Source organism: Neophocaena asiaeorientalis, unplaced genomic scaffold, assembly GCF_003031525.2.
Source record: "Neophocaena asiaeorientalis asiaeorientalis breed wild unplaced genomic scaffold, Neophocaena_asiaeorientalis_V1.1 scaffold169, whole genome shotgun sequence".
NCBI classification, from domain to species: domain Eukaryota; kingdom Metazoa; phylum Chordata; class Mammalia; order Artiodactyla; family Phocoenidae; genus Neophocaena; species Neophocaena asiaeorientalis.
In genome coordinates, this window is record NW_020172187.1 from 4,407,437 (window position 1) to 4,421,836 (window position 14,400).

Genomic DNA, 14,400 nt, shown 5'->3' on the forward strand with positions numbered 1-14,400 from the left:
AGTTTTCAGAAACATACCTGCAAAGTGGGTTATAGCTGCACAGTTTTTCAGTGGCAGTTTCAAATTCTAGCCTCTTTAGAACTACACGATTTATCTCAATAGCCTATGATCTAAGATAAAGAAATCGTTTTTCTTCTCATCTTAGCCTATATGCTCTTGGCTGAGTAAGAGAAGAACAATGTCTGAAGGTATTTAATGCCTCAAAGAAGAAATTCTTTTACTACTGAATTTCAAATCACACACACAAAATAGGTGAGAAATTCTTTTATCATATTTAGAATCAAAATATCCCTTAAAATATTTACATTGTACAGTAAAAAGGATAGCAAAACACAAGATCATGTACAAGCTTAAGTATTCAAGTTTCTGAAGAGCCAAAAAGGAAAAGGAAAACAATGGACTACCACAAAGCTGTAGTACGGTAACAAACGCCTTCAATGAGTGCAGACTAAAGCAATAAATGTACTCCTTGGGTTTCTGATTCTTGGTCAAAAACTGCTCGACTAAATGATTAATATAATCCAATTACCAAGTTGCTTGGCTTTTTGTTGCTCCTCTACAGTTTCTTTAAAAACAGTGCAATTTAAAACAAACTTACAGAGTACACGTTACTCTCAAATTAGTCATTATATAAAGGACATTCACTAGAGGCAGTAAATATATTCCATGATTAACCATATTTACCAATTAAGGAATAAAACTAAAATTTCTAAGCCTTTATTGCATATTAATAAAACAAATCTTTGAATATACAGCAATGTAAAACTTTTAAAAACATTAAATTCCTAGAACTAGGGGGGGTGGTTGGCGTGAAGAAGGGATGAAGAGCAGTGGCCCGGGGCGCTCTGCACCAACACACAGAATTTACTGTCCTGCAAACCACCAATATTAAAAATGCAAAAGGGGGCACGACCCTAGCAGGCAATCATACAAAGGTTTAAAGACACAACGTTTAACAGCTATTTCAATGTACCCCTGCGGCAGCCTGCCGGCTTCACCTTTTGCCTTTGGCTCTGTCGCCGTGGTCCCTGTCTCTGTGGTGCCTGTCTCGGTCCTTCTCACCTTCTCTATGCTTACTCTTCTCCCGCTCTCTGTCCTTCTCCTGGTCTTCACCCTTGGGCGTGTCTGCCTTCCTGTCTACAGCCCTGCTGTCTCTGCTCGCTCTTCCGTCCACTCCTCGCTCCCCGTGCGGCGGCCGTGCCCTCTCCTGACCCTTGTGCCCTTCCTCCCTGCTCTTCCTGTCTCTGTCCTTGTCCTGGGCTCTGTCTCTGCGCCTGTGCCTTTCGGATTCCTGCTCCCACCCCTTCTCATGGCGCTCTCTTTTCAGGTGGTGCGAATCACTGTAAAATCTCTGACGATCCCCCTTACCCCTGTTAAACGGTCTATCCAGTTGCTGTTGGTCTTGCCTACCCCAAGGGTCACTATGGCGCCTTTCTGGCCTCCGAACGTCTTTAATCTGGTAAAAATTTTGCGGGCCTAGATACCGTGATGCTTGCGAGAGGGGACCCATCATACGTTGCGGTTGGCCTGTCAGATGCACGACAGGTGGCCAGGGAACCATGGGGTTCTGAGCAAAGCCAAAGCCCGGAGGGGGAAGCAATGGGGGTGGCAGATGTGGCGGGAATGCAAACATGCTTTGTGGGGGGAAATGTGGAGGCCCCGGAAATGGAAATCCAGGAGGGCTACACTTGAGATGCTGAAGGCTGGGCTGCTGTGGCCTTACGGGTGAACAGTTTGCACTTGCTCTGGGGCTGGCGCTTCTGGAGGGGAAGCTGACGCTCTTAGCAGGAAGTTCAGATCGACGTGTGTTTCCAGCCTCAAAATGCGACGCTGCTGCCACGGATCCTCTTCGAAATGGCTGCACAGTTTCAATATTTTGCATTAGAATCTCCTCCTGTAAGGGTTTTGCTTGTTCCGTTGGAGAGGTGCGTATGTTTTCTGCCGATGGCGAGTTCTGTACAGCCCCAGAATCATCACTCTGCTGAATACATGAGTTTCTCTCTACAGAAGGCAACTTGTCCTCAACACTGCTTTGTTCGGTTAACTGCTCCCTGTGCGATAGGCCGGGCAGGGGCTGCTTCTCTCCTTGCCGGCAGCTATCTCCGTCCCTGCTTTCTGGAGCGGACGCCTGCTGACTCCGCCCTGCTGCCTGCCTAGGGTCCCTTTTCAGGTTGATGAACTGCGGGGCCCGTGTCGTATTAGCAGCAAGGTTTTCACTGCAACTCACGTTACCGTCTACGTTTCCTTTTCCTACATTAGACCTGCAGGGAGAACTAGTATTTGAAGTCCAATTATCTTGCAAGTTATTCTCTTGATCTTGTAGCAGCTGTCTTTTTAGCGCTCTCTCTTTACTCTCCACAGTCTCCTCTTGTTTTGACTGTATCGATAAATTTGTCAGGAATGCTTCTGTAGAAACATCTGGTGGTTTACCTCTGAGACTAAGGCTTGTCAAAGGCCCAGCAGAAACAGAAGAGGCCCCCATTCCGGACGCCTCGTCTCCTACTGAACTACCAGCCGACTCTGAAGGCTTATCTCCTTTAACCTTCACTTCCTTGGCTTCACCATCAGTTGCTTCCACTGTATCTATCTTCTCTGCTTTCAGGTCGGCTTGCTCATTTATAAATGGAATTTCTTTAAGAGTGTTTTGTTCTGTCCCCGACTGAGCCTGTTCATATGCTTGAGTAGTGCCCAAAAGGCTCTGAAGGATGTCATCTACAGGAAGAGGTTTATTTGCCAATTCCAGAGTAGAAGGTTGATTTTCCCAGCCAATCAAGACCCCAGGAAGGAATCTTAAAGGTTTTGGTGGCTCCTGTTTGGTGACTTCCACTAAAGGTTCAATGACCGTTGGAGGGTCTTCCTGAAGAGTCTGCTGAGGCTTATTTCTTTGCTTGTGCAACACAGTTGTAAAAGAATTAAAAAAGTCATTTTCTTCTTCTGCTGCCTCCTCTGGGGAAACTTCTACCTTACTTTTTTTATCAGGCGGCAATGTTACTGGTACACTTTCAGGCATCTCAGCTGTGTGACCGGCACCAGCAGTGGCACCGTGCTGTCGTTTCAGTTTTTGACGAATAATTAAGCCCAACAATAGATTAGGTCTGTGCAGTTCAAGGCCTGTACAAAATCAAAAACATCAATTAATAGTCATTTTTCAATCATTACAATAAAGAGTAAAATTCTGCATCTAGTTTATTACAGCCTCCTCAATGGGTGCCTGTCCGTGTCACGGCAGATCTAAAGGGCTGGGCCCCAAGAAGGAACGCAGAGTCTGCTCTCCTGCTCCGGCCCTGCCTCTCACCTCACTTCATTCATATTCTGTTCTTAAACGAATACCTACCAGGTCCATCAAAGGGCACGAGAGGGTGTGGGATTTTATCCGTGGCACCCAGAGGGATTAGGTACATGTCTTTAACCTGCTTCATGTTGTTAGCGGCCACTCCGTAGCGCTTCCTGCTGCTGAAGTATGCAAACAGCAAAGTGTAAGAAATTTGATCTTCTTCAGTCACAGGTGTGAAGCGAACCACACAAATTTCCTATTCAAGCAAATAACAAATGGTTGTTTAAAACAATAACCTAAACAACAGCCTGGTTTTAAATACCGTTCTCAATTAGTAATAATCTGTTGAATTTTACGACTGTTACCAAGTAACGTGGCTTACTACTTAAATGCAGATATGAATACTAAAAGGAAACAACTCTTAGGAAAAGATCCTGGCTGGTCCACTGGTGGATCTGTTTTATCTGAAACTGTCCCATAGAAACTGCGTCCCAAGGTAATTAATTTGTGCAAGGTGACACACCTCTCAGTGGCAGAGAAGATATTTAAAGCCACGTCTCCTGATATCTATACTGTGTCCTCATTTCCAATGTTGTAACTTCCACAGAGGGCTGCCTATATTCTCAGCACACTGCAAATTAACAGCAGCCACCACCACTGCCCCACCACATACATACACACACAGAAACGCACAAATCCACAGATAATCCAAGTTAGAGGGACTGAATCTAGGAATAAAGGGGGCTGGGTGAAAGACCTCAAATACACACAGCCATAAATTCTGTAAAATCATTCGGCTTACTGAGGAACTTATTTGCTTGCCTCTGGGTTCTTGGCTTTGCTTCAGATAGAAAAGACAGTCCCAATTTGGTGTTAATTTGGTAGTGTGAAAAACGGATGCTTCTTCATGAAAAATGAAATGGGGAGAGCCAGATCTACTGCAAAGCCTAAACTGATGCAAGATCCTAGAGAAGACACATGAATGAGCTGAACTATGGCTCTACCTCTTCTAAGAGGTCTGTCATCCCGAGTGTCCTCCTTTGGGGCCGACAAGTCCAGATGGAAGCACACTGGGCAGTACCGGGGGGCAGATCAAGAGCATCCCCCAAACAACCAGGAGGAATACCTCCCAATACTTCCCTATGACTTTTGCTATCATGAGAAAGTGAAAGCAAGTAAATGTAGTAACTTTTTTGTATTGCTTCAAAGTTTTATTTGTATTCTAATACAGTATCAGTTTAAATTCTAAAATCTATGTTGGAAAAAATATTATTTTCAGCTGAAGATTATCCATTATGGATCACTACTAATCTTACTAAAGACTTCTGATCATAAAAGATAAAAAAGTTAATGTTCGTTTATTCAAAATTTATTTTTTGAATGTCTATAATATGCTGGGTATTACCACCCTTGGAGGGAAAAATGATTTCTTCTAATGATTAAATATTCCTGTGTAGTTATGTTCTTTGAGTTAAAGAAATGATAGAAGATATAGAGAGAGAAAAGAAAAAGAGAGATATTGCTATAGAGGCTACTAATTATCTCCCAGTATCCATCCGCCTCATTTCCTCCTATTACAAAGAGAACCCTTAACTTTTAGTTGGGCACATGGCCATCCAACAGAGATCACACTTCCCAGCCTCCTTAGTAGCCATATGAAGTTTATGAGTAAGCTCTTGCCAATGGAAGTTAGAAGAAGTGAAAAGATAACTGCAAGTTCTAGGTCTTGCTTCTAAAACAACTGGACAGACATTCTTTTTTTCCCACTTGGTGCTGCTAAGTCAGCTCTGACCCTGCTTGAATGATAAGGACAACAGTCTTGCAAACAGCAAAATAACAAGACAGAGGAGCCTCATCCCTGCTTAATCGAACGGCCTGAAGCCCTGAACTACTGACCCACCTAACATAGCAGGAAAATGAACAACTTTAGGGTCTCTTTGTCCCAACAGCTTAGCCTATGCCCCAACTAAAACAAATGTCTACAATCAAAGCAAGGCAAAATTCCAGGATGAAATCTCAATACTTACTCTAAAACATTTCTTTCAAAACAGTGACAGAAATCACTGAGAGAGCATACCACGAAAGGAATGCTGTGCTTTGAGCTCTAGCAAATGGCTATAGTTCAGCTTTGTCAGGCATATTATGTAGATTTAGTACGTGTACTGGCTCCCTCCCCTGGGGACCCTGCACAAGAACTCTCAGTGGTTTACTTTTCAAATACTGTCTCACATTGAGAGAGTGAAAAAAAGTTCTCCTCACCTTGGTTCCTGAGGCTTTAATTTTTTCCACATAATCCCAGACTGTCTGAGGTGATATTCTACCACCGACTTGAATACTATCTGGTAGATCCTGTGGTAAGGACATGAAGGTGATCAGTGTATACAGATTATATTTATTATAATGTCTATACTTCATACAAACTTAGCTCTAAGACTAATCTGAAATAGTGATAAAAAAAACAAGTAAGATTATAAAATGCATCAGAGAACATAATAAAGTACAGGAAGAGCAATTAGGCTTTACCTCAAATGTCAACTCCAAATGACTGAGATGGATGCCCAAAATACAGTTAAGAAAGAATCTGAGGTCAAGAAAAAGAAGCAGTGCAAGCATCCCACTTTGACAATCCAGGCAGAGTACAACAGATTCCAAAATATTAGGGGACACTGTTTTTCCCCTTCTACCTCCCCTTCCTTTTTCTTGGTGGTAGTGAGTTGGGGTACGCCTTTATCACTAACAGCTGGATTTCAGAAGTCATCAAGCTTAATTATAGAGTATATTTTTGCACAGAAAAGAATAACATTGTAAATTTAATTTAATTTTATTTTTTAAAGGCATAATCTTTCTGAGAACAGATGACTATACATAAAATCAATCAAGAGCTGTACAATTAAGAATATTTCAAACTTTAATCAGTATATTTGTTTTTTATGGAGAGAAAAACATAATCGATATAAATTCAATTAAGTTTAAATGATTAATTGCTTTATTTTATTTGGGATTTTAGTCCAAATCAAACTAAAAATAAGTAGAAAGCAGAGGTGCAGTTCTGGAAAGCAATCACACAGAAACTGGCTCAGAAAAGAGAATAATAGTTTTGTTTAAAATCAAAAGGGTCCTGTAGTTTAGGACTCAGTTATCCATTTAAAAGAAGAGTTATCTTCACCATGGACTGATCAAAGACTAAATTTCTAAACAGATTTGTTCAAAAAGAAAAGCACTGAAATTTTTTTCTTGTAAAATCAATGTATCTAAAATATTACTTGCCAACCAAACTATATGTAAAATAATTAAGTCGTTTATTAATCAAAAACACAACTAGACAAATAAGCTGATGGAGATTAGATAAGCAACATTACATTGAGTCAAACTAATTTCATCCTAATACAAAGAAAAGTTTATATTAGTCTTAAAAAGGAACAGGCATATATATGATTTACGTTTTATAAAATACTGAAAACCATTTTTTAAAAAACTTTTGCCTTTATGGTCAGCAGACTGAGAATGAATGGAAAAAATGATAGATATGAACATAATAGCAAAATATAATCTCAACAAAAATACAGTACACATATACTGATTTATTTTCCTTCTGCAGAAACACAGAGAAATACAAACTTTATTAAAAGAGTTCAGAAAACATTGTACTTTCTCACTTATCCTAATACTATAATACTACAGCTGCTTGTTTCCCATAAATACTGCATAGTAATCCCTTCCTATTCCCTCAGGTATAAAACCAACCAAGGGCACCACTGCAGCAACCAAGGTCATTGCTCTCAGGACTGTCAACTAACTGGCAAGTCTCAACTAGACAGCTCACCCTTGAACAACATGGGGGTTAATTAAGGGTGCCCACCCTCTGCTCAGTTGATAATCCGAGTATAACCTACAGTTGTCCCTCCGTATACACAGTTCCACACCTGAGGATTCAACCAACCGTGGGTCACGTGGTACTGTGGTTTTCACTATTGAAGAAATCCGTGTATAAGTGGACCATGCAGTTCAAAACTGTGTTGCTCAAGGGTCAACTGGATGTGTATCTATATTCACAGAAATGGGCAGGTAAAGGACCACAGTCATGAAGTTGGGGAAATTTAAGCAGTAGGGGAATTGTAAGACTTGATAACAATGAAAAACTCTCCCTGACAAGCTAACACTGAAGGCCATAAATATGTCCATCTTTTACGTAAGTCTGTACTTAAAGAAAAACTTAGATATCCACGCAGACACTCATTAATCTTTAATTCTGACAGAGAATACATCTTGGGAAGAGTACAAGACATGTGGATTTAATACATCAGGGCACAATTTTCTACAGTTCTAAAACTCCATTCGTGGACTCATAATTCCATTAATTGAATGGTTTAAGGATCACTGTCAGTAAATATTTTTGTCATGAATGAAAATTAAATATTTTAATTTTATTATGTTGTTTCTTTGCCTTGTGGCTTCAGAAACATATATGTCAACCCAGGCATAGAAGGGTAGAAAAGTTCACAGTACCTCTGTCAAGTACTCAGGGGAACCAGACACTGGGTAGGCTTTGGTAACAAATTTTGCTACAGATGGCATGTTGATAAAACCTTTCCAGATGAAGTTCAATCGAGCCAGGAAGGTAGACTCAACTTCAACAGTTCCAGGCATCTCTGGACTAAAAAATGACGTTAAGAAGTTTTCAGCCTAAAGATCTGCTCATGAATAAATGCATTTTCTATTTACTCATCAATCATTTCTATTTTAGCATGTCAAGAAAACCAAAATACGTAAAGGCTATGATTAAAGAGTTTATATTTTCACTTTAATGTACTTATATTTACATAGTCATGTTTTTACAAAGTCTTTCTTCTAGGCTGTCTTGTGGACTAATATGGTCCAGAGAAATGCAAGCAATTTTTCTTTAATGACTTATCTCCTGCCTCTTGGAGCTAAAGCAATTAAGGAGAGTTTTAAAGTCAAGTCCCCACACATTCAAGTCTCTAAATTAACTTTTAGAGTCTTTTTAAAAATCTCAATTAGGGTACAGGAAGGTACAGTTACTGTCTCAAAAGAAAGGTTTCTTTCTTAAGAAACATGTCACTTTTCTAAAGTTTTTGAAGACTTCCAAGTATAATATGGCAAAGAGCTATAAAGAACAGAAATTATAACTAACAGAAAATTACCGTGGAGCAGAAGAGAATGTTGACTTCGGAGACTCTTGTTTCTCCTCTTCAAAGAATTCAGAGGCCAAAATATTTGAGGTTGAAGACAAAGCATCTGCTATACTTTCTGCTTCATTGTCTGAATGTTTACGAGATACTCCAACAACAACTTTCACTTTTTTGGGAGAAAGATCATCTACAGGCGGTGCCATTCGACCTGAAGCCAGAAAACACCAATTTATACCACATTTGTAAACTGAAATTTCTGTAAGTTCATCCATTTTCACTTCTAAAGTTATTCAGTTTCCCTGACTGCACTGTTGCATAACCATACATTTACTGGGGTAATTTGTAACTATCATCATTTCTCACAATGAGTTCTAGAACACCTCCCTTACTGATGTGAAAAATTAAAAAAAAAAAGAGAATGTTAAACAACTCAGACAAGCTTTTGAAAAGGAAACATTACAACCAGAACCTAAAAATGGTTTCCTGATTCCCTATCAAACATTTTTTAAACTAAGCTACAACAAATTCCAACAGTCTTGAGAGGTAACATGAGGAACTAAGTAAAAAAAATCTGTATCCCTACTTCGTGTTACATATAGCAGCAGTCTGTGACATATTCATACTACAATGCTACTTAGTTACTAAGCATGAAAAAACACTAGTAAAAGTTTAGAAAATGACATTGATTTTCTCTATAGAATCAAGAAGGAAAACCCAAACTTTATGAAAATAGGTCAAGTACAGTAGTATTTAACAAATATTTTGTGTGCTACCATTAAATTTATTGAAATATTATAATATTAAATATTATATTAATTATAAATATAACTTTAATCATGAAAATTAGTAGAAATTAATAGAATTAACAAAAAAATTATTAAGATTTTTCCCAGACAAAAACCTAATGAGTATACTAAAAATACTAGTAAACCATGGATAGCTTTCTTCAGGGATAACAATGTCTAAAAACACCCTGCCCTTTAAGTCTTTACCATTGTACCAACTGTGAACACACGATTTTGAGAAGATATGTCATTTTTATTATAAGAAAGCTGCCTAGTCTCTAAAACAGTGATGGAGGGCAGCATGTTAACTAACCTGAAAAATTTTTCATCTTACTGAACAAAGTATGTATCAGTCCTTTAGCATACCACAGTAAAAAAATAAAACTCCAGTGCTACATCTCTAGAGTTTTAAAAAACTCTCGTCCTCCACCTCTACCAATAAACTGAATATAAACTTAAACTCTTGCTCAACACATCCCCATTTCTTATGCCCTAAATCCAGTCTCTAACATGTCAATATTACCTAACCTGAGTATCTCAAAGCCTCCCTTTAATTAAAAGCACCTGCATCTCCCTCTTGCACTAGTGCAAAAACGCCTGCCACCTAGCCTCGCTCCTTCTTCTCTTGGCTTCTTTCATCATCTCTACTCAAAGTCAGAGAAATCTTCATAAAATTCCAAGCTGATCATATCATTCCCCTGCTCAAATCCCTTCAATCACTACCCACTGCTCTTAGATAGAAGACTATAATGTTTCATATGGCCTACCAAAGCAGGTTTTCAGCAATTTTTATCATAATCTGCAAAGTAACATTTTATATCATGATCCATTACTTACATACACGCACACTCCACATAACCCTGTGTGTCTGTGCACATGTGTGCGTATACATGTATGTATGCATGTGTGGGTCTTTTTGTTATACATAAACAACTGGAACTAAAGTCTCTCAAAATCATACTTATCTTTAACAGTGCAATTCACCGTGATACCGCGATATTTTCTATTCTGTTTTCGTTTGTTTTTGAAATGCTAGTGAACTACTTACTAAATTGATTTCACTACTACTACTAAGTCACAATCTGACTCTGCACCAGTACTGGGAAAACAAAAACCTATTTAAATTACAATTTACAAGTATTCCCCTTTCAAAATGAAAGCAACATTTAGGAAGAAATACTTCAAATTACCTATGCAAATTTTGCAGTTAAGATCAAAAAGATGTTGTCTGTGTTGATTAGTGGTATCTTTAGATAAGGAGTCAATCTCTTCTTTCTGTTTGTCAGATCCTTCTGTCTTCTCCATTGACTTATTAGCTGTAGGCTCCTAACAACAGTGAGAGTAAAAATAAGTTAACAGAAAAACTTTGGCCTCAATTATTTAAACCATCTGATATTTCATACTGATATTTTTCCAAAATCAAACTGCTCCATTCATAGGTTGTTTTTCACGATTTCTTTAAAAAATAAATGCTAAATGTTAATTATGACATAAAACAGAGCAAAAACTCAAACATTTCTCATTCTTCAAGGCCTCTAACAAGATCTATTATTTTCTCATTGATATTTGAAAGTAAGAAAAGCTACACCTGCTCTCAAACTAGTCTGTCTTAAGAAGCACCTGCAGATTTCGAGGCCTGTGATGCAGGTGGTCTGCACACTACGTACAGAAAAACAATGCTTTAAACACTCTCAAAACAACATTAAACCAATAATATAGACAACTCTAATATATACACAGTTTAAAAAATTCTTTTTTCTACTTTAAGAACAAGAGAAGCAGTGGCTTCTCTTGCTGCGGAGCACAGGCTCTAGGCTCGTGGGCTTCAGTAGTTGTGGCTCGTAGGCTCTAGAGCGCAGGCTCAGCACTTGTGGCTCGCAGGCTATAGAGCGCAGGTTCAGTAGTTGTGGCGTACAGGCTTAGCTGCTCTGCGGCATGTGGGATCTTCCCAGACCAGGGCTCAAACCCATGTCCCCTGCACTGGCAGGCGGATTCTTAACCACTGCGCCACCAGGGAAGTCTGCCCCCCTTTATTTTTATATTCCAAGTGAATCATTTAATGGGAGTGAGGCTCAGTTTGATATTACCGTAAGTATTAACAGAAGAAAATGGTTAAAGATAAACATTTTCCCTTCTATCAAAAACGGTCAAATACATCTTTTCTGAATCTTCATGTTCTGAGCACTGTAAAACATGTTATTTTTATTATCATAATTTACCTGAATCTCCATGGCTGCTTCCTGTTCTTTCATTGGAGCATCACTCTCAATTTCTATCTCACCTTTATGAGTTATCTTGGTGATTGGTCGTCTTTCCACTTCTCTCTGTTCTTTCTCAATCATTTCTATGGTCTAATAGGACATATTTTAAAGAAAACTTCACAGTTAATCACAGATGATTTTTAACCTTTAGGTAGTCTCTCAAGCAACAAACATATACTGAGTACTTGCAAATGTCAGTTTTAAGTGCTGGCGTTTTAAGAATTAGACCTCATACGTCAGCCTGGGGAAGTTTACATATACAGTAACTGGAGACAGCTGAAGTGTAATCTAATTTGCAAAGTGATGAAACATGATATTTACATTTAAAATCTGCTTTAGGATCTAGTATTTCAGCAGGTGCCACAGAGAAATAACAATCAAGTTCCTCTTAGATTCCTAACTTGATGTTCTAACATCTCCCACAGCAGCAGAAATTTAGTCGAACCACAGAAACGGGCAATCCCCCATCAGAAGGCTCCTGACGGAGCATACTCTGTGACAGGGAACAAGCTCAGCAACAAAGCATAATAAATAAGCAAGAGCGGACAGAACTAGTAAAAGGTAGCTGACAGTGGAATGGGTTAAGGAAGGTAAAGACAGATCCGGTCATTTGTCTTGTCACTGTTAAGTGCAAATCTTCCTTTAAAGAAAGAAATCAGATACACAGCCCGAAGAAAGAAACAGCTGGTCTCCCATGCAGATGACACCTGCAGCCACAGTTTCAAAGAAGAGAGAGGCACATGCACATTTGGGATACGAAGCGAAAAAAGAGATGGTGATATTATTTGCAAAATACGAGAAATTATACAAGGGGAAATTAAAGAAATATGTGACTTAGTGTAATGTATCAAATTAAGGCCTCTTGCACATCAAATTAAATTTGGTAGAAGATCAACATGGAGGATTAATGCTAACATTAGGTAAATCATGTAGAGTTCATATATAAGAAACCACTATTTTCCAGAATAAAGGGCTAATACTCTAAGGCCATTGTAATAAAAACAGTGGATAATGTGGCTATCTTGCGGTCACAATAATTTGAAGTCACATATTCACCTCACCTTCAAAGATATTTCAAGTTCACAAACCCCCAATGAAAACTCTCAGGATTGGTAACTTTCAGAATTTTTTAGTTTTAAATATGCAATACACAGAGAGAGGGGGAAGATGGCGGAAGAGTAAGACGTGGAGATCACCTTCCTCCCCACAGATACACCAGAAATACATCTACACGTGGAACAACTCCTACAGAACACCTACTGAACGCTGGCAAAAGACCTCAGACCTCCCAAAAGGCAAGAAACTCCCCCACGTACCTGGATAGGGCAAAAGAAAAAAGAATAAACAGAGACAAAAGAATAGGGACAGGACCTGTACCAGTGGGAGGGAGCTACGAAGGAGGAAAGTTTTCCACACACTAGGAGCCCCTTCGCGAGTGGAGACTGTGGGTGGCGGAGTGGGGACGCTGTGGAGGAGAGCGCAGCAACAGGGGTGCAGAGGGCAAAGCGGGGAGATTCCCGCACAGAGGATCGGTGCCGACCGGCACTCACCAGCCCGAGAGGCTTGTCGGCTCACCCGCCGGGGTGAGCGGGGCTGGTAGCTGAGGTTCGGCCTTCCGTCGGAGTGCAGGGAAAGGACTGGGGTTGGCGGCGTGAACACAGCCTGAAGGGGGTTAGTGCGCCACGGCTAGCCGGGAGGGAGTGCGGGGAAAAGTCTGGACCTGCCGAAGAGGGAAGAGACTTCTTCTTCCCTCTTTGTTTCCTGGCGCGCGAGGAGAGGGGATGAAGAGTGCTGCTTAAAGGAGCTCCAGAGACGGGCGCGAGCCGCGGCTAAAAGCGCGGACCCCAGAGACGGGCATGAGACGCTAAGGCTGCTGCTGCCGCAACCAACAAGCCTGTGTGCGAGCACAGGACACTATCCACACCCCCCTTCCAGGGAGCCTGTGCAGCCCGCCACTGCCAGGGTCCTGGGATCCAGGGACAACTTCCCTGGAAGAACGCATGGTGCCTCAGGATGGTGCAAAGTCACGCCCACCTCTGCCGCCGCAAGCTCGCCCCGCACTCCGTGCCCCTCCCTCCCCTGGGCCTGAGTGAACCAGAGCCCCCGAATAAGCGGCTCCTTTAACCCCGTCCTGTCTGAGCGAAGAACAGACGCCCTCCGGCGACCTACACGCAGAGGCGGGGCCAGATCCAAAGCTGAACCCTGGGAGCTGTGCGAACGAAGAACAGAAAGGGAAATCTCTCCCAGCAGCCTCAGAAGCAGCACATTAAAGCTCCACAATCAACTTCATGTACCCTGCATCTGTGAAATACCTGAATAGACGAGTCATCCCAAGTTGAGGAGGTGGACTTTGAGAGCATGATTTATGATTTTTTTTCCCCCTTTTCCTTTTTGTGACTGTGTATGTGTATGCTTCTGTGTGAGATTTTTGTCTGTATAGCTTTGCTTTCACCATTTGTCCTAGGGTTCTATCGTCTGATTTTTTTTTTCTTAAAAAAATATTTTTTCTTAATAATTATTTTTTATTTTAATAACCTTATTTTATTTTACCTTACTTCATTTTATCCTCTTTTTCTCTTCCTCTTTATTTTTACCTTTTCGTCCTTTTAATTCTGAGCCGTGTGTATTAAAGGCTCTTGGTGCTGCAGCCAGGAGTCAGTGCTGTGCCTCTGAGGTGGGAGAGCCAACTTCAGGACACTGGTCAACAAGAGACCTCCCAGCTCCACATAATATAAAATGGCGAAAATATCCCAGAGATCTCCATCTCAACACCAGCACCCAGCTTCACTCAACGACCAGCAAGCTACAGTGCTGGACACCGTATGCCAAACAACTAGCAAGACAGGAACACAACTCCACCCATTAGCAGAGAGGCTGCCTAAAATCATAATAAGTCCACAGACACCCCAAAACACACCACCAGATGTGGA

General features: G+C 40.6%; 1 protein-coding gene across 1 annotated transcript in view; it reads right to left on the minus strand.

Moving 5' to 3' along the window:
- Positions 1 to 260: 260 nt before the first annotated feature.
- Positions 261 to 14,400, minus strand: part of PHF3 (PHD finger protein 3) — a 44,439-nt gene continuing 30,299 nt past the window's right edge. Inside the window, exons 9-15 of the mRNA XM_024761609.1 lie at positions 11,429 to 11,560; positions 10,400 to 10,535; positions 8,437 to 8,632; positions 7,781 to 7,928; positions 5,534 to 5,623; positions 3,335 to 3,530; positions 261 to 3,111 (exon numbers count right to left, since the gene is read on the minus strand). Of these exons, the coding sequence (XP_024617377.1) occupies positions 995 to 3,111; positions 3,335 to 3,530; positions 5,534 to 5,623; positions 7,781 to 7,928; positions 8,437 to 8,632; positions 10,400 to 10,535; positions 11,429 to 11,560 (3,015 nt within the window). The 3' untranslated portion in view covers positions 261 to 994. The remainder of the gene's footprint in view (positions 3,112 to 3,334; positions 3,531 to 5,533; positions 5,624 to 7,780; positions 7,929 to 8,436; positions 8,633 to 10,399; positions 10,536 to 11,428; positions 11,561 to 14,400) is intronic.